Source organism: Mirounga angustirostris, unplaced genomic scaffold (genome assembly GCF_029215605.1).
Source record: "Mirounga angustirostris isolate CCGP_5_RB_7025 unplaced genomic scaffold, mMirAng1.0.hap1 SCAF_6, whole genome shotgun sequence".
Taxonomy (NCBI): Eukaryota; Metazoa; Chordata; class Mammalia; order Carnivora; family Phocidae; genus Mirounga; species Mirounga angustirostris.
The window spans coordinates 122,236,997-122,257,943 of record NW_026991714.1 but is presented as its reverse complement, the minus strand read 5'-3'; the positions used below and the strand labels follow the sequence as shown (position 1 = coordinate 122,257,943).

The 20,947-nt window shown below is 43.4% G+C and overlaps 1 protein-coding gene across 1 annotated transcript in view; it reads right to left on the bottom strand.

The window, feature by feature from the left end:
• Window positions 1–20,947, bottom strand: part of PLCE1 (phospholipase C epsilon 1) — a 312,623-nt gene that overhangs the window by 170,142 nt on the left and 121,534 nt on the right. The window contains exon 3 of the mRNA XM_045878454.3: window positions 3,776–4,064. Coding sequence (XP_045734410.1) covers window positions 3,776–4,064 — 289 coding nt within the window. The remainder of the gene's footprint in view (window positions 1–3,775; window positions 4,065–20,947) is intronic.

The window sequence follows — 20,947 nt, the reverse complement described above, 5'->3', positions numbered from 1 at the left end:
GTGCCCCCTCCTGAGGCTCACAGGAAAAGCTGTCTGTTTTCACATTTCTTTTCCACAACCTCGATTCTAACATCTTAATAGACCTGGGACCAAAGACCTATGTAACATCTTCTTCCTCTTTTAAAAAATTTTTATTCTTTTTTTTTGGGGGGGGGAGGGAGGTTTAAATACATATAAAATGTAGCATCTTAACCACTTTTAAGTGTATATTTCAGCGGCATTAGATATATTCACACTGTTGTATAGAACTCTTCATCTTGTAAAACCGAAACTCTATACTCATTAACAATGACTCCCCATTCCCCGTACCCCATCAGCCCTTGGACTCTATGATGCTGACTGTTCTAAGTGCCTCATACAAATGGAATCAAACAGTACTTGTCTTTCCCCCTCCTTTTTCTCTACCTTTCCCAAATCCCTTTAATTTACTTCAAACATGACCTCTCTCATGGGAGAAGTCATTCTGTTTTAATCTTTTCCTTACCCTTTTCCTCTGGGGGAAAAAAATTAAACCCTGCCCGGCCTCTCTTCCCTTCTTCATTCCATTTATAAGCCTCCATTAAAAAAAGAGGGGGGGGGAACTACTGGGATAATAATTTTCTGATTCTTTTATATAGGTATGAGTTTTGAAATGTGATTAACCATACAAGAGAACTAGATGCCAACATCCAAAATCCCTAAAATGGCCCGAAGTTCTTTTGAAAATCTTCATAAAAGTTTCAATTTAACTCTTTCATCTTGATTAAACTTATTTCCCTTAAGCAGGAAGTGTCTTTTAACTCATTTGCATTGCTTTTTCTTTGGAGGTTCTCAGTACTCCAATAATAGTGTTTGAAGAGAATACCCTGGGAAGTGTATAACTTTCAACTGTGTTGTGGGTTAAAGAGGTTTTTGAGGATCAGAGCCAACCAAATCACAACGTTTAATACTGTGTCTCTAGGAAAGTATTCTCAGTTCCACACAGCCCCTAAGAAATGAACTTCTGGAATACAAGTTATTTATAAAATGGGGACTGAGTCTGTGTTATATACTTCCCAGAGATTTTCATTAGCAATACAGAACTGAAAGCTTTCGGCCAACTCAATGCCACAGGACACACAGTGAAGCCGACAACCAGGTCACAGCACCAGCATGTCCTCCAGACCCCCTGCTGGAATATATGGCCAATGAAGTTCAAGACTCAACTAGTCAATAGGCTGAACCTATAGATTCTATAAACATTTTATAATTCTGAACACCTGTATGGTTTTTTTAGATGTATTTTCTTCCACTGCATGTTAAAGAAACATATGGTTCACTACAGCACGTATAGACTTTGAAGACCCCACGGGAGAGGGCACTGAAGTTGGAGAAGTTTTCCAAGAGAACAAGTCAGTTACAGAAGCAGAAGCCAGTCAGCTAATTGTATTGTTCAGCAGAAGCTACTTACAGAGGGATACCAAAAACCATTAAAGGGCTACAAAACAAAAAGTTAAAGAAACTCGCAACTCCTGCATAAATTGCCAATTTAAAGAACACATTAGCTGATGGTCCAATGAATCTCTGAGCTGGGAATGTTGATAAAGAAGTCTGATCTGGGGGCGCCTGGGTGGTGCAGTAAGTTAAGCGTCTGACTCTTGGTTTCAGGTCAGGTTGTGATCTCAGGGTCGTGAGATTGAGCCTAGTGTTGGGCTCCATGCTCAGTGTGGAGTCTGCTTGGGACTCTCTCCCTCTCCCTTGGCCCCTTCCTCCCCATCTCTCTAAAATAAATAAATAAATCTTAAAAAAAAAAAAGTTCTGATCTGAACAGAGAAGTACAAATAGCAATTGAGATCAAGCTACTATCAGGGCAATAGACTTGCTACAAGCAGCCTCATTTTTTCTTCCCAAAGGTCTGTGTGGGACTGGAGGCAGCTGCTTTGGTCAGGGATCCTAGAGATCCATCCCTTTGCAATTAATGGAGAAGAAAGAAAGTGGCTTCTATTGACTTTTGTTCGTCTGCCGTCTCGTGTTTTGGTCCAAGCCATTTGTCACAAAGAACATTAACTCCCTCTCTAAACTCTTTGAACTCTTTGAGCCACTTTCACATTATTTAGCACTTAACTCTCTCCAGTCTCATATTATTCTTTGAATACTTGGTACACACAAATCTGGCCTCCTCGTTAGAATCATGAACAACTTAAGGGCAAGTAAATTGACTTTCATTTCATTAGAATCTCCCATATACCAGGGCGCCTGGGTGGCTCAGTCAGTTAAGCATCTGCCTTTGGCTCAGGTCATGATCCCAGGGTCTTGGGATCGAGCCCCACATTGGGCTCCCTGCTCAGTGGAGAGACTGTTTCTCCTTCTCCTTCTACCCCTCCTCCCTGCTCATTCTCTCTCTCTCTCTCAAATAAATAAATAAAATCTTAAAAAAAAAAAAAAGACTCTCCCATATACCTACACACAGCCGGGCACAGATGGGGTATCTGACAAACACAAGTTGATTAAATCACAGGATGAGGTCCTCACATAGAGTCACAAGACTTAGAGCAACAATAACTCCGCATACCAATCTCAGCCCAACTTCCCAGGAAGAGCATGGATGGAGAATGGAAGCTTGGCCGTTACCAGGAGCCAAAATGGGGTAGAGAAATCCTGAGTCCTGTGGACAGGGGAAACTGCTTACCACCTAGAAACTCCAAGCTCTGTGACAGCAGGAACTGTGTTTTGTTCCCTACCCAGCACCAAGCACCCAGTAGGGGCTCAGAAAACATATGTTGAATAAATGAAAAACATATGAAACCCTTTGGTCTCTTGGATTAGTGTCCCCACACCTTGTGTTTTCCTTCATTCATCATTTATCACCAAGCTGCAAAAGTTAAAATGACTCCAGAAAACAAACCAACATGGTACCCACATGGTACACAGGGAGGTGTGTACTTCCTCTTGGGCCTGCCCAGGATGTGTGTGGTGGGGAGGGGGAGGAAGGTCACTGGCCTGCTAGCCACAGGTCTGGGGCTTGCTGTGAAGGGACAATAGCTGCTCTCCTTGAGAGAAATAGCTGGATGTCAGATCAAGCTCTTGGCAGCCCCCAGGCAGTGGAACATTGCTCTGCATGGTCCCTGGCTGGCTGGCAGCTTCCTGCCAGGGAAGGCTGCCAAGCGGGTTGTGATAGCTGTGCAGTGCACAAATCTCCAAGGTTCTTTGGTGCACTGCCATTTCTGACCTGCCTGTCTGCTACTCGTGGGAAGTAGCTGGGAAGTTCTGGTGCTCAGGGACGCCATTTTCCATTGGCTTTCATTTTTTAGCAGGATGCCTGACTATCCTGTTTTTTAAGATGGGAGTCATTGGAAGATGGTCTTTAGCTTTTCTGGTCAACATGAACCTATTGATTCTGTGTGGGAAGAAGAAGTACATTTCATTCTGTTCCGTTTCAGTGTTGGTTTTCACTGTGACCACATGACCACACTTGTTTACAAGCATCTTATCACAGTAATTGACATCTGTCATAGACTACCACTAGGAGAAACCCTATGTCTGAACAATTTTTTTTTTTTTAATTAAAGATAGTCTTGTAACCATTTACTTCTTTTGAAAAAGAAATGTCAAAATCTTAATGCTTATTACTTGGAATGTTTACATCTTACAGGATTTTGATAAAGGACTACCTCTTTTATAGTTTGTTAAAATGGTAACTTTTATTTAAAATTGCCAATAAGTAAACTAAATTTTCCATCAGGACTTGCATAGATGTTAACTTAGATTCCTTTCTGCACTGAAAGATGAAAGTTAAAAGTGAAATTTCAGATATTACCTTTTAGCATCGTTCGTCCAGTGGATCCTCCAAAAGTACTGAGTAGGCCACTTCTAGCTCCCAAAGATGTGGTCGCTTCTAGGAGAGAACCCGTGATGTATTGAGATACGGACGTCCTCTGCAGGGTGGCACGGTACTCACATAGGGTGTCTCGGACACACTGCTTTAAGCATGGACTAACGCTTATCCTTTCATGGGCTGTCTCGGAGGCTGGGAGCTTTGTGAAGACATGGAGAAGAGATCCAATTGTATTTTCTATTTCTTCTCCCCTTCTCACTGCATTGTAGATCTGTGAATAGCACAGAGTACAGGAAGTATTAATCTAGTTTCTTAGAAAAGCAAATTAGTTTGTTGACAAAATGCCAAGATGACTTATTAAGAAAGAAGGCTCAGTTGCTCTAAGCGCAAACACTCTTGAGCCTTGGGCTCATGCATTAACCTGAACATTCTACAGACACCATTTATTTGGAAAAGCTATGTGCAGTTATGAAATCGGCCATTCAAACAACCCTGCTATCAAACAGAGCACTTACAAGTTGTTCCAACCAAAAATATATTCAGCTCAAATTTCTTCTCCTCCTCCTTAGCAGAGCAAAGTGTTTCTGCAGAGTGACAAAGTCAAACCTTCCCTTTTTGTCCTTTTGGACTCTCCTGAGTGCCTGACTGTCCCAGGTCTGTCTGCCTCCAAGGAACACTTGAGCTTGACATTCATGAGGAAATCTTTTCTCTATGCTCAAACTTCAGTGAGGATGAGAAGGTCAGGGGAAGGGGAAGTTCTATATTTCTCTCTTGGGTATAATCCTTCAATCCACCAGCTTGGTTCAAAGGCTTTGAATCCTTTTTTCCTCTTCATCCTGTTTCACCTCCCACATCCAATGAGTTGACAGATCCTGCCCACTCTTCCCGCTCTGTCTCTGTCACCATCCTGATCTCCTCTCCCCTATCACCTGAATTCACCAAGAATTATCTCAAGGAGATTGCACAATTAGGACAGGCTTCCAGCCATAATTCCAATACTGTTGTTCAACATGCATTTATATAGATCCTGCTCGGTGGGAGGCAGTGCCCTGAAAGATGGGGGCATGCACAAGGAACAGTACACACCTCCTGTGCTGAAAAACGGCACAATCTAATTTAGAAGATGGGGCCTGAAAATTATGAGGTTTGACAGTACTGTGGGAGGTTCTGGGTTTTGTGAAGGTCTCTGGGAAGCCTGAGACTTCTGAATAGTATATAAACAACAGGGAAGAAATACAACATGGGTGAGTTAGTATAGTTTTCTGATAGTGGAATAAAAGTTGACTATATTGTGTTGTCTCCACCTTGAGCACCTTTCCTTGTCATTCATTCATCAAATCAGAAGGAGTTATTTTGTATTTATATACCAGTTATGTGTCAGGTCCAGGTAAATAAGACAGCTTTTCCCCTCAGAGAGTTCAAAGTCTAACAAGGGAGACAGATAAGCAAAGAGTTCATAGTAGGGTGAAAATGGAGGTCAATCCCTCTAGTGACATCAATGAGTATCCAAGGAAGAGAAGACCCTCACATGTCCTGCAGGCTGTGCATGTGCCCCTGTGATGCTGCACACTGCAAATCTCACGTTAATCAGGACCCACCGGCACTCAAGAGGACACCCAATGAGCTGTGCTAGGTCCTTAGGAGACCTAGAATGTTCCTAGAACACCCCTGATATTCAAACTGCACTGACTCTAACTAGATTTCTTTTTTTTTTTTTTTAAGATTTTATTTATTTATTCATGAGAGACAGAGAGAGAGAGGCAGAGGGAGAAGCAGGCTCCCAAGGAGCAGGGAGCCTGATGTGGGACTCGATCCCAGGACCCTGGGATCATGACCTGAGCCAAAGGCAGACGCTTAACCATCTGAGCCACCCAGGCGCCCTCTAACTAGATTTCTATTCCGCCTTCTGCAGCCTACTTGTAGATACTTGCCACTTGAAGGAAGAGTCTGAATTCTTGAGCCTTAATTCTCTTGTCATTAAATTTCTGGTGGCCAGTGTGGTCATGGAGATGTTGTGCTGGGACAGAAAGAGCCCAGGACTTGGGGTCAGGTATGTGGAGAGGTATGGCTGGCTCTGCCTTGACCAGCTAAAGAGAGGGTCATAAACATGAACAAGCTGACTTGAATGTTTAGAGAAAGCTTACTCTTCTGTAAAGTGGAGATACTAACGCCCCTTCTTAGGGACATTGTGGGATTCACCACGATCATATATGTAAAGTGGTCAACCTATTGTCTACAAATGGCACCCATTACTATGGGGCAAGAAGAGAGTGGACTCTTCCATCCTCAACGAAGAGCAGGTGGTTGTATAACAACAGAGCACAGTCTATGAAATTCACCGTGATGGGGTTGTAGCCTTGCTCTTATGTGCTGCTGGATAATATCATCCTAACCTTATTTGGGTGTATTGTGAGGGCAAACTGGCGTTGAGAGTTGCAGAGCTCAGGACATGCCTTTCTTCTCTCAGTTCCAAATCATACAGGCAATCTCCAACACACTAAGTCTCAGATGAATCCTTCAGAAGTTCAAATGCTCTAGAAGTTCAGAGAAAAGAACCCACTGTGAGGTTTGATGGCTAAGGAAGGCTTCTGAGGAAAGCAGATTTGAGCTGTGCCTTGGAAAACAGGCACGGTTCTAATCAGAGCACCTGGGGGAGGCAACTCACATGGTAAGCAAGGGTGAAGAAGCTGAAAAAGAGAAAATGCCCTAAGGACAGTGAGCAGAGCAGGGTATTTAGAGCAGAGAATGAGTATAGGGCAGAGAATAAGTGGGAAATCAAAAAGGTCAGCTGGCCTGATAAAGGAGAGCCTTGAATGTCAGGCAAAGAGGTTTAATCCATCAGAGGTGGGGAAACCTTCACTTCTTTGGTTTATTTGTTTTTATTAGAGGAATGATGCTAAAAGGGTTTTATTTTACAAAGATTAATATGCTGATGGTTCTTAGTTACTAATGGGCTTACCCATTATCTACTTTCTTTATATGCCAAGCTGCTCCGTTGGCTCATCATGCCTCATTCGTTACCTTATGCATTCCAGTTTCCACATCGCTCCTTCAGAGATTCCCAGTGGCTCATTCAGTCCCTTATCCAGCTTTCCCTAAATGTTTTCCTCAGATCATTAGATCCAGAAAGACTGTAGGAAATAAGGACTCCTTGATCACTGAAACACTCAGTACTTAATTCTCCTTTTGAAGATTTACATTGCATATTAGGATATTAAAGACAATGAAAAGGGTCAGAGTAAAGAAATCCATCTTATTTTGTTTAACTGAGTGTTTGGAGTATTTATGATGTTACTTGACCATGGATTTCTTTTTCTTTCTTCCTTTCTTTTTTTAAGAACATAGCATGTGAACGTAGTCTTGTATCAAATAATTATTCTCTTTTCCTTGACCTCTGTGAAATCTCTGAAATAGACAATCATCCATCTTTCCTGAAGTCTTGTCTCTTTTATTATTTTACTGCTACATCTCTGCCTTATTCTGTGGCTCCCCTTCCTCCGTGGGCCTTCAGGACAGCTGTAATGCAATAGAGATGTGCCACCCAGTGACTGATGTGGGGGGGGTAACATATTGGCTGGCCATGGGTCAGATTTATCAAAAGACCATTTAATCTGACACATAGTGTTTTAAAATCAGGAAAGTGGGGAACCTGGCTGGCTCAGTGGTAGAGCATGAGACTCTTGATCTCAGGGTCCTGAGTTTGTGCCCCACACTGGGTGTAGAGATTACTTAAATACATAAATAAATCTTAAAAAAATCAAATCAAATCAGGAAAGTTTACATACACATTTGAAGTTACAGCATTTCCTAAAAACTGGAACAATCTGGCAACACTGAACATTCCCATGAGGTGTCAAAGGGCTAGACCTTTCCCTATTGCCTGGGGCATGAGTTCTCCAGTTGGCACCAGTCCCCACCCCTCTCTAGTGATCACATATTGCGAGTATCTGGTCACTATTAGTATATAAGTGTGTGATCCATGCCTTAATGGGATATGAACATGGTTGTAGCTATATACAATAAACCGAGCTCCCCCGACATGTACTGAACTCCCCCAACATGTCCTCTAGGTGATCTTCCCTTTGCTAGTCTGCTCTCAAGGGGTGTTGCAGTTTATCTCCAACATATGTAAATGTTATGTATGTATTAAATAATCATGCAGCATTGCCATCAGGCCCTTGTTTCCAAGTCCTCAAACTTCTCTGAAGAAATAAAGATAAAGAGTTCTAGAATAAACTCTACCACCACTGCTAACACTCCATTAAAAACAAAAAAGAATCTACAGGTTCTACCAAGATCTGGACCAACACTTGCCAGTCACACCAATCCTGGGTAAGCTTTAATAAGGTACCTGTTGGAAGGCTGAAAAATGGATCAAGTACTGGTAGATATGGCAATGCTCAGAGAACATGTTAAAATCAGGCTATAAACCCTTATTAGATCATCCACTTACAAAAAAAGAAGCAACCATGGAAAGTCCCACATATATAGAGTGGGAAGAAGACGTAGTATAGAACAGTCATTGTAAATGTGGCTTTGGGGTGTTGGTTTGAATCCTAGCACCCCTGCTTCCCAGCTGTGTGACTTTGGATAAGTTGCCTTGTCATTCTGTGCCTCCTTCTCTCCAATATAGGGATATAATAGTATGCCTCATAAAGTTGAGGTAAGGATTACAAACTTTTATAAATGTAACTCATTAGAACAGCACCTGCCACTTAGTAAATGCTCAACAAATACTGTTTTTTACAATGATGGCGACAATGTTGATTGTGGCAGACTGTAAAAATGGACATAAATTATTTCCTTCACTGATTCTAGGCTAGCCCTGTGATTTGCTTAACCAATGGGAATTTAGCAAATGTGATGCATGCCAAGTCTTGAAAAATACTTGTGCATTCGACCTTGTTTCTCTTGTTGCTTTTGGGAACTCTGCAACAACTATCACGTGGAGAAGCCAGAACGAGCTTGCTGGAAGATGAGAGACCATGGCCCAGTCATTCTTTTCACCCTGGTGGATAGCCTGCCAGTAGCCAGACACATGGTGAGGCCATCCTAGATCCTAGATCATCCAATTGCCAGTCCAACTGCCATCATAGATACATGAGAGAGCCCAGCAGAGTCTCCTGATCCAGACTAGGAGAACCACCCAGCCAATTCACAGAAACACGAGCTAAATAAATGATTGTTGTGAAAAGTCATTAAATTTGGGGAATGCTTTGTTACAAAAGTTAACTGACAAAATGATGGTGTGTTGGGTGCGACAGGTATTTACTTGCGTGAGATTTGAATCCACACACTAACCCTGTGAGGTTGATTTATTTTGCAGATGGAGACAGTAAGCCTAGAGAGGTAGAGAAATACAGCCAACTTCACCCAGCTAGTAAGAAGCTGGGCCAGGACTGAAATCTGGTTTGTCCAGCTCTGTGGTCCAGCTTTATCTGTTGCACTAAACTTGGTCACACCAAAAACCCAAACAGCGGGATTCAAGAAAATAGTTATTTGGCAAGAGGTTTAAGTGTTGTTTACATTGCTGTTATTGTTTTGATTCATGATAATTCCTTTCATGGTCACCCTAAACTACATTTGAAAATAGGCAAGTTATGACTAATGAATGGCCAAATATGTTTCCTTTATATGGTGGTTTATAGTTTTAAATTACAAGGAAAAAAATACATAAACTTTATCTCATTCGATTAATGTGGTAATAAAGGGGCTGAAAACTAGACAGAACACCATCCTGTATGGGCCAATATCTTTTTTGAGATAAAATCAACATGTCACAACACGGCATCTAAGCTTGCCAAACATGTATGTGTCCATTTATTCACTCAAAAATTGATTTATATTTATTAAGCACATACGTTGCCTCAAGCCCATTACTGGGTATCCAACAGTGAGCAAGAAGAGCTTCATTTTAGTGCAGAAGGCGGTCAATAAATATGTGAGCCAAATAAGTTAATTAAAAACTGCAGACTGTTAAGTAGTCAAGATGTATTTTGGATATAGATTTCACAGGACTTGCTGAAGTGTTGGGAATAAGGAAAGGAAAGGGTCAAGGTTTCTACATTGGGTCATTGTTAAGTTCCTAGAGATTTAAAATTTACATAGATAGCTATATAGATGAATGTTGCAAACAGTACCCCCCATGGCTCCTGTGTTTAACAACCACTGTGGACATGAGTGGACCGTTCTCATGGACGTACACTATTCCCATTATGCCAGGTGCTACCTTTGAGCAGGATGACCTTGATATTATGAAGTTACTGGCAGAAAAGCAACTAATGCTTAGACAACACTTAAGAAAACATTTGCATTCCTTGTGACTCAAGAAAGAGGGATGCATTGTAGAAACCAGCACTGGGACATGGAGGTCAGAACTAAAACAAAATAAAAGAAACATCCAAGACTGAGGAGAGCTGGGGCAATTCAGATGGAGACAAAGCCAAAGACTTTGGTGCATGGAAAGGCATGAAGTAGCCAGCACACCACATCCATACCACTCACCTAGGAGGAGAGCTCCTTCCTCTACACAGCCACAAGGAGCTTTGTGTTAATTTGACTTCTACTGGGGTCAAAGAGGGTACTGGTCAAGGGGGGTCAATTTCATAACTTGCTCTGTTTCAAAAGCTATCTTTCTGGGGTCAGCATTATGGAAAACTATGATGTTCTTAGATTTGATGGCACATCTTCTGAAACCTTTCAACAAGAAGAAGGCTTGTTGTTGTTTTTTTTTAATTATTATTATGTTAAATTAGCCAACATATAGTACATCATTAGTTTTTGACGTAGTGTTTAACAATTCATTAGTTGCATATAACACCCAGTACTCATTACCACACGTGCCCTCCTTAATACCTGTCACCTGGTTATCCCATCCCCCCACCCCTACCCCCTCCTTTCTGTAACCCTCAGTTTGTTTCCTGGAGTCTAGAGTCTCTTATGGTTTGTCTCCCTCTCTGATTTCTTCCCATTCAGTTTCCCTCCCTTCCCCTGTGGTCCTCCGTGCTATTCCTTATGTTCCACATAAAAAAGAAGAAGAAGAAGAGGAAGAAGACCACAATAATGATGGCTTGTCACTTAGGTGTCCATTGACTCAATAGTACTTGTAATCACTGCAACATATACTGAGTGCTTAAAACGAAGTAGGTACTGAGCATTGAGCCATGATTTCACTGAAACTTCAGAACAGCTCTAGGAAGATGTATTACCACCGCTTAAAAATAAAGAACCAGTGTGCACACAGTTAGGACGTAGCACCAGGATTCTTCATTTCAGCCGGAGCTGCTAACCAATTAGGGAATCCTATAATATAGTCAAATCACTTTTCAGAGGGATAATTGTAGTGACAATCCTTCCTTCTCTGTATATTGTCTGTCTCCATCTAGAATATCAGCTTCATGAGGATTTTACTTTTTTCATTGCTCTATCTCCACTGTTTAGAAGTGTTTGGCATTACAGCTTCTCAATAAATTCTTGATTAAATTAATAAATATCTCTATTCTATATCTTCTCCAAGAACTTGGCTAGAGTTCTCCAGTTTTTTGATCATGAATCTATTGGATACATCTGAACTACAGGTGACATTTGCAGTGTCATATTTGCTGAACAACAGACGTGGAAATCACATAGAAATGGCATGAAGTATTTACAAAGTATACAGAATAGCTGTACCCAAATGAGGCTCCTAATTGCTACTAACCAAATGTGGCCTGCTCTGAGAAATTTACCAGTAGTTTAACATTATTCTAGTATCATTTGCTGATTGAGAATGCTTAATCAGATCTATTCTCCATCCTGATTCTTCATGAAAATTATGATTTGGAAATACTGGGGCTTAAAAACAACAGGATATGGATTCATATATTGACTCTCCTAATTCACTTTAATTCAGTGAATGTTCTTTAACATAAAGGGGTCAGCCAACATTATCTCCAATTATCTTAGTGTTATTGTTCAGTGACCCACGCTTCCTAGGCTTCTTACATGGGAGATGGAGCTTATTAACCTTAATTTTGATCATCATTATTTTCTAATACAGTGTATAGAAAGGGTCTTCATCTTTTTTTTTTTTTTTTAAGATTTATTTATTTGAAGGAAAGAGAGTGCATGGGATGGGTGGAGGGGCAGCAGGCGGAGGGAAGCAGACTCCCTGCTGAGTGCGGAGCCCTCTGCACACAGGGCTCTTTCCCACGACCCTGAGATCATGCCTGAGCAGAAACCAAGAGTCAGACACTTAACCGACTGAGACACCCAGGTGCCCCTAGTTAGGGTCTTCTGTTTCCCTCTATCTTATCAGTGTTCTTCAATAACAGTTGTCATTTGTCACTAGTGACAATGTATGCACTTCTAATAGCACCTTTATCTCCCCATAATGTGATTCTTACCGTAGCTTGGGCGCTAGAAAACCAAATAATCACATTTATTTGAACTATGGGTTAACTGTGAGTTAATAGGCTGGATAACAATGCAGTTAGGAACTGTGGTTTGGAAACCCCTTTTACTGGTCTCATGGGTCCTTCTCCTAACTTCTGGAGTCTAAAAGCAGTGTTTTAGAAGGCTGAAAATACTGGAACTTTGATGGGTGTGTGCATCTAAACAAAACAGAATGATCGAAAAATTGCCAAATTTCCTGAAGAGTCAACAAAAAGAGTGAGGCTGTTTTAAGGGGTGAGGGCTGAAGCAACTTGCAGACCTGAGTGGCAGGGACTGGGAGTAGGATATTGGTAGCAGGCAGTCACTTCCTCTGCTCTGGATTCCACATTCCATTCAAGTGCCTGTGCGGAGAATTCCATTCTACTGAGAATATTCAGACCATGCACGAGACGCTGACCAAACACAGCTCCAGGGAGCCAAAAATAAAGGCTTTGCTAAGGCCGGGCCAATTAACCAGAGCTCCGCCACTGGCTTCTATGGGAAGTAAGATGAACCTTTATTACTGCAGGAAACATCTAAGAAGGAGTGTGAAAGGGTGTCCCCAGGACATTCGATAATCTGGGAATTTAACAGCTGGACAAGCCCTCCCACATAACTTCTTTCAAGCCACATTTTACTCCAGCATTTAAATTTTGCCTCTTCCATGCAGCCTTCCCCAGGCTCCAGTGAGAAAAGAGCATCTTCTTTCAGTGCTCCAACTACCCCTCTGCAAAACCTTCCAAAGGCACTTCCTGTGAAGTAGGGAAGCCACTGTTCGACTGCCCGTCCAGGCTGCGAGTTCCCCGTGTCTTATTTAACATGTTGTCTCCAGCACAAAGCGCACTGCTTAGCACCCCATAGGCAGTGGAGAGAGGGGACAAGAGAGAAATAACTGAAGGCTTCAAGCCAGGTTCCCAAAGCATCAGTCCCCAGACCAGCATCATTATCTGGGAACTTGTTAGAAATGCAAATTCCTGGGCCCTGCCTCAGGCCTACTGAATCAAAAACTTTGGGGCTGGGGCCCTGAAATGTGTTGTAACAAGCCCTCCAAGTGACCCTGATTCCTGATAAAGTTTGAGAATCACTCCCTAAGACTTTCAGGAAACATGTTACTTTTCTCTGACTGCACTTCTTACATCATCTGTCCCATAAACACTCACATCCATGTCACCTTTCTTTCAGAATGGGAGCTCCTGAGGGCAGAGGTGAAGTCCTGTCATATCGGCATCCCCCAAAGCCCCTAGCTTAGAGTCTAGCACATAGCAAACTGGACCAATACTAGCTGAATGACGGGGCATCTGTCACATAAAGTCCCTGTGGCTGTGACTGGAACAGGCTTTTCTGAAATGATGCTTCTGGCTTAATATTTCCAAGGATGAATCATGTCTGAGATACTAATTCTAATGGGAATTACCATACAGATGAATCATATCATAATGAGAAAACCTGGCTGCCAAGGACGCCTCTTGAAAAGAAAAAATCCAATCAGGACAAATGGATTATGTTGTGAGGCTTGTGATGTCAGGCCATGAATTAGGCCGACAGAAGGGATTTAATGGCCTGAACTACCAGGCTCCCTGCGGCTCGAAGGAGCAACGGGTCAGTTAATGAATCACATGGGGACAAAGCCCCTGCAAGAAAAAAACAAACTTTCACAAATCCTGCAGACCACGATGCCTTGGCTCAGAGGCTCAGAGGCAGCGTTCTTGCTAAGCTGTGCACATGTGAAGCTGTGAGGGACAGAGAGTTCCTAAAGTCCTGTGGCTCCAGGCTGCTGTGTGACCACACAGGTGGAGGGGACCAAGGCTGACCCACAGGGCTACGTTGTTTACTTCCTGGGCCAAATGAATCCCCACTCACCTTGTTCTGGCCTCTTCTGCCCCTTACTGCCTGGGGTCATCGCTTCTGGACCAACCAACATTACATTTCCTTCCTCTACTCTTTGCCGGAAGGCTGCCCTCCCGGGAAATCCTGCTCTCACCACCAGAGGTGGAACAGCAGAACAGAAGCCATGTGGTAGAGAGGAAAGAGCCTGATCTTTGTATCACACTGATCATGTTGGACTCCTACTGCCACCATTTAGCAGCAGCAGGGAAATAACCTGTGGTTTGTTTTTTTTTCCCCCAAATTTTTATTTAAATTCTACTTAGTTAACATACAGTGCAATATTGGTTTCTGGAGTAGAATTCAGTGATTCATCATTTACATACAACACCCGGTGCTCATCACAAGTGCCCTCCTTAATCCCTATCGCTCACAGAGCCCATCCCCCGCCCACCTCCCTCCAGCAACCCTCAGTTTGTTCTCTATCATTAAGAGTCTCTTATGGTTTGCTTCCCTCTCTCTTTTTCCCCCCCTCCCATATGTTTATCTGTTTTGTTTCTTGAATTCCACATATGAGTGAAATCCTATGGTATTTGTCTTTCTCTGACTGACTTATTTTGCTTAGCATAATACATCTAAGTTCTATCTACATCACTGCAAATGGCAAGACTGCACTCTTTGATGGCTGAGTAATATTCCACTCTGTGTGTGTGTGCGTGTGTGCGTGTGTTTATCACCTGTGTCTTTTATTGGAGATTATCACAGAGTTGTTGTAAGCCAGGATTAAATGACAAGACAGTTACGAGTGCTTTGTCTCCAGCTATGCAGCCTTTCAGTGTCCAGTGGTCATAACAGCATCAATGTCCGCGTCTCTAGAGCTCCGAGGCTATGCCTGCTATCCTGTAAGACCTGAGGCAACTTCCCACCTCAAAAAGCCATCACCCCCACCCACCCCTCCTATTTATTCACTGGTGATCCCAGGGAGCTGGAGCCTCTCCAATGCTCGGCCTCCTGCATATGAAGGTGTCTGAGCGTTTTCTGGGCCACAGCTCCTCAAACAGCCACACTCTGAGCTCAGTTTGGGCTCGTGTACCCACCATGCTGTAAATGCAGGCCTTGGCATAGTGCTGGGTACATATGCGGCATTCAGTAAATGGGGCTGATTAACCCCTTCGTTCATATGGCAGTTCAAGCATGAATCCTCTCTCCCTCCAGGTTTCCTTCTTCCTCTCACTTCTCTGTTCTCTTCTTTCTCTCTAGGTTGCTCCTGGGGGTGTTTTCTCCAACTTTCTCTGGATCCCCATGGTTTCTTCACTCTCAAATTTTTTTATTCCCCCCCCCTTTCAAATCCTCTGCTTTTCTTTCTTTTTACTCTCCTCCCATTTTTTTTTTTTACTTGTTCTGTCCTGATCTTCCTATCTTCCTCACTCTCTCTCCTTGCCCTCCCTTTATTCCCATTGCCTGTGTCTCTCCTCCACCCCTCATTTCTTCTCACCTCCTTTTGAGGGGGATCCTCTGAGCTTCATTTCCAGGGGCAAAGGAAGAAGGTGGGAATAAGGGAGGAGTGTTGACTAGTAGGGTCTGTAAGCAGAGACCCTCCTCTAATTGTCAGTAGACAGTTGTTTGTCATTACTGAATGCACTGTATTTCTTCTACTGAAAATCTGCAGTACTTTAATTCTTGAAAGCCTCTCCTCTGATGGGCAACAAGTGAATGGTCACCAGAGAGGAGCTAGGGACAGTCCTTCCCCTAACCCTTAAGGAACAGGAACTTGGTAGTTGACCCAACATCAGACCCACCCTCAGACACAGGACCCACTGTAAGTTGACTCCTGGCCTTAACTAATCAAGCTGGCTGCAGGCACAATGGCACCCACTTCAGAGCCTCATGCTACCACTAAAACTTGAGAGTTGCTTAGAATTAGCAGTATAGACTCTCAGGTTTCATACAAGGTAGCATCAGGCTTAGCAATTGGTTGAAAACCACCACATGTCAGCCAGTGAACATGCTTCAGGCAGATAGAGTAGGCCGTGATGAGTGAAGACAGAGCACCAGGTTTCCAGGAGCTGGAGTCATCACTGAGCTCAGACAGGTCAGGAGGACATGGGACCCGGGAGAGGAACTGCTGGGTCTAGAAAGGAAAAGGCACCAGGGGCCTGGACAGGATGGAGGAGTTGAGGAAGGGTATAGTAAAGCGAGGTAGCCCAGCTTGGTGGGGAAATCCTGGGACCCACATGCAAAGAAGGGCAGCCTCTGGGAGGGCCTAAGTAACAACCAGGTCCCAGGCAGGAGTGCTCACTCAGGGGAATGCTCTGAGCCGCATGGACGGGCATGCAAGGCAGACAAAGTCTCTGGCTGCACTTTAATCTCTGAAGAAGAAGAAATCTACGCCTATGAATGTCTTCCTTGTTTGGACTCCATTCATTCATTCACTTAACAAATATTTACTGAATGTGTACTTTGGGCCAAATAGTGTGCCAGAAACTGGAGACAAAATGATGAATAAAACAGTTTTTGTCTTCAAGAAGGTTACCAAGTATCAGGGGAAGTAGACCAGAAAATGGGCAATTCTATTATAGCAGGCAATTCTACAATGGTGTGAGCACAAAGTGCTTTGGGAACACAGAAGAGGGTCTTAGAAGGCCACTGTGGGGATGGGGGGGAGGAGCTTCCCCTAGGTTGTAACAACTAAACATAACCTAAAGACAGTAAGAGTTAGTCAGGCAAAGGGGAGGGCAGAATAAAGTTAAGACAGAGGAAAACATTCTAAACAGAGGAAACAGCGAGGGCAAAGTGGCTCCCTGCGGTTGGAGCTGAGAGTGAGTAATGAGCCTAGGGAGGTAGGCACGGTCTTTCTAAGTTCTTATAAGTGAATGCCATTAGCCTGGAACTATTCCTTTCAGAAATATTTCCCAAGCTAACAACCATGCAAGTAACTTCAACAGAAAAAAAAAAAAGTTTACAGCTGGAGGATGTCCTCTCCTTTGTCTGGGGACACCCACTGTCCTTCTAGGGGTACCATGCTGAAGATGCAACATCAAACAAGACCCAGTCTTAGTTCTCAAGGCACCAATCGGATAGAGATGATCACTTCTTTTTTTTTAAATTTTATTTATTTGAGAGAGAGAGAAAGCACGAGTGGTGGGGAGGGGCAGAGGGAAAGAGGCAAGCAGACTCCCTGCTGAGCACGGAGCCCAATGTAGGGCAGGATCCCAGGACCCTGAGATCATGACCTGAGCCAAAGTCAGACGCTTTAACAGGCTGAGCCACCCAGGTGCCCCAAGATGATCACTTCTATGAGTTCTTACAACTTGATGGTTTCCTTGTTATTAACAAAACCCAATGGGAATGGACAAAGTGCCCAACATTACTTACCAGCCTGGAACAGGAGAGAGACTATCGACTTGATTCACACCTGCAGTGTAACAATGACAGAGTGGGCAGCGACTGAGAATTTTTCCTGCCTAGGTGGGCGTATAGAGCCAGAAAGAGATGGGAAAGACTGAAAGAAACATTGCTTTCCTCCCTTGGGAATATAGCAGTGGAAATGTAAGCCTTTAAGAAGTTTCCAAAATAGGGCGCCTGGGTGGCTTAGTCGTTAAGCATCTGCCTTCAGCTCAGGTCATGATCCCAGGGTCCTGGGATCGAGTCTCACATCGGGCTCCCTGCTCGGCAGGAAGCCTGCTTCTCCTTCTCCCACTCCCCCTGCTTGTGTTCCTGCTCTCACTATCTCTCTCTGTCAAATAAATAAATAAATAAATAAAATCTTAAAAAAAAAAAAAAGAAGTTTCCAAAATAATGAGGACTACAAAACAATAAACAGATGATGGCATTAGAATTGTACACAAGTTCATGAAGAGTCAGGGACTCTATCCGCTGATAGAGAGCTTCTGTTCTGTTAGAGAGGTTCTCAGCTAAAGTGCGCATAAGCACATATGTTCAGGGATAGGATCATATGGAGACACCGAAGGTCAAAGACAACATGCTCAGGGGTGTGGGAAAGCTATTACCTTCCACCTCATCTGTGTCTACCCCGTAGTCAGATATAAAAGATACAGTCCCTATGAGGTGCATTCCAAAGAACTGCATGGATATTATTAAAACCAAACAAAACAACACCTAAAATTCATCAAAACTGAGGACTCATACAATCATATTAAAAAAATAAAAGCTTCTAATTTACATTCCAAAAATAAGGCATTTTGGCCCTTACACTTTGTCATTTAAAAAGCCTGTTCTGTTGTCTCTCTTGAGCTTAAGGTTTTTCTTGGCTATCAAAACAAAGAGGTCTTTTGTTGACAGAAACAGGCGACAGTGTTTTGGTAAAAAGATTATATACAGAATAATGGTATGAAGTTCCATTGTGTAAAAAGTAGACTTAAGAGCTCTGCCTGTCTCCAGATTCTCTGGGTTTCCTGCAACAATCTAAAATACCTTTGTCCTTCACTTTGTGGGGACCCCAAACAATTGGATGCAGCCATTATTTTCTAAGAGCTTATAAGGGATACTATACAGATGTGACTACATATAATTAAAGGCAATGTCAACAACAGTGTGTCTGCTAACTAGAGCCACGACCAACCCCACTGGGATCAATCACTGGTGGGTGTCTCAAGGATTTTCCCTTCTTTGCACCCTCCATGATCCAGTGATCCATGGTATGCTGTACTGTATACAGTTGGAACTCATAATACATTCCCTGAATTGATTTCAGTTGGCTCTTGGCAACTGTATTTACTGGACATTACCAGTAATGCTAAAGGCAGGGGGGCAAAGATGATGCAGCCAACATCATGGCCATGTGGGCTAGAGGGAGGGTAGGGCAGCTGAGGCTCACTTCCAGCAGAGCAGGTAGGAGGTAAAGGAGACCTAGTGAATGTGGTGCTGAGCTGGAGGAAGGGTCCTTCTGATGAGGCCATACCTCAGTGTAAATCCCAGTCATTTCTGTGGTTTCTTGGGACATCAATGGGTGCCTTTTGGGGAACAAATGAGGGTTCAGTTGGAGGGTTCTTTCGTCTGTGGACCTAAAGTCAGGCTATCTTTTGTCAGTGGGAAGCTCATTCCCTGTGCTCCTTCTTTTCTCAAAATCTGTGCCCTCACTACAAGAACCTCAAGGAGAGAGAAAGGGAGCTCTATTTGTGCTCATCATGGATGGAGAAAGCAGCACATATGGGGACCTGGCATGGGGCCACACTGATAAACAGACCACAGATAACCCTCTCAACTCTTGCTAATTTGTGATCCAGTTGTGACCATGATGTACTACAAAATAGGAGGTAGAGGCATTGGGAATGGAGAGGAAACAGGCTCTGGAAAACAGGCTCTAGGAAGTCAGGGGTGCAGGGATGATATGAGGAGTTCTTTCTTTTCTTTTGACGCCCTCCCTCCAAATTGCTCCTTTTCCACTGTTTACCTTTCAGCCATGGAGAAGGCAGGAAGTAGGACATATTCTGGGTCAGGAAGGAGGGCATGGCTATCCTTGGCTGGGCTGATTCTGGTTTCCATTAGTCCCTCCAACAGGTTTCCTCATCAGTTCTTCCACATTTTGCCTGGACACATTCCTAAGAATTCTTAAGAACAGACTGGACAGTCTTTTCCTATCAAGGCCATGAATCCTTTCCCCATTTCCAAAATCCATCAAAGGCCACTCACAAAGAGTTTTTTAAAAAATCATATCTAGTATCATTTTCAGACACAAGACGTAAAAAAATAAGCAAAGCCAAGAGGTGTGTGTATAACAAATGTGAGGATAAACAAGATCCACACCGTGAGCAGTTAAGAATGGGGAGGAATTTGGCAAGGAGAGAATCCTAGAAAGATACAGTTCTGAAGCTCAGGATAGAAAGAGGGAAGTGGGGGCAGGAAGAACAGAAGTGAGTCTGATGTAAGTGTGCTCTGGAGGCACCTGCTGTTCGCCTGGTTTTGGACATCAGAACAATTATCACCCTCCATCCCTAACCTATAAAGTGCTCACTGATTAATCAATGACTCACCCCTGCTTCATTGAGTGTCTCTTACATGGCCACAGGGAGCTGGAAGGCAGGGCAGGTAATAGGGAAAGTTAACGATAGGATGAGACAGGAGATAATAAGTGAGAAGAGAGAGGTTCAGGCAAGTGGGAACAGGCTGACTTCATGGGGAAGTGAGTAGCTACCACATCCCCCAAATCATGTAAGGGCATGAGACAGGGTGTAATAGATGAACCTACTGTAAGGCTGGTGGATGAAGAAATAAGAAAAGAGAAGCTGTACTGTGAACTCCGGATTATCTGCGTAATGTGGAGATCATAATATGAAGCAAAGCTACCTGTAAGGTATGAGGTTTGTTATAAAAATCCAAGCAGGAGAGGAAGTCAGAACAGTCAGCAATCTGAAGAAAAAACCTTCCCGAATGAACTAAACCCTGAGATGGACAATACTGGGTTGGAAAGTGGAGTGGGATGAGTTCATATGGATGAAAAGTTGCTGGCTCTGAATGCAGGTTTGGGTTGGAGATCAGACAGCCTAGGATGCTGGATGTCCTTCCCTCCTCTGCCCCTGTTAGTTGCATTACTATCTGTCCTTATCCATCCCAGTGGGAAGGGGGAGAAGGCTGGGAAACCCAACTTGCTCCTGTTTTTGAAGAGAGTGAGGAGGTCAAAGGAAAAGTTTTTTTCCTTCCCCTTTGGAGAGTTTGCCTTTCAGTCCAAGAGGCTTGATGCCAAATGTTCTGAGCATTCTGGGCTTGGGGAGAGCCCCTGGGCTGGGACTTTGCTATCATGGCACAGAATTTAAGGTTCTAAGGCAGGTCTTATGGAGGCTCTGTAGTTCCCCCAGGCTGTTGTGACTTCTCTCGTGGTGGCTGCTCCCACCAGACGCCAGGTCATGGGGCCAGGTGGAATGGCAGGTCCTGTGGTGTGTCTACCTGCACACCAGGTGA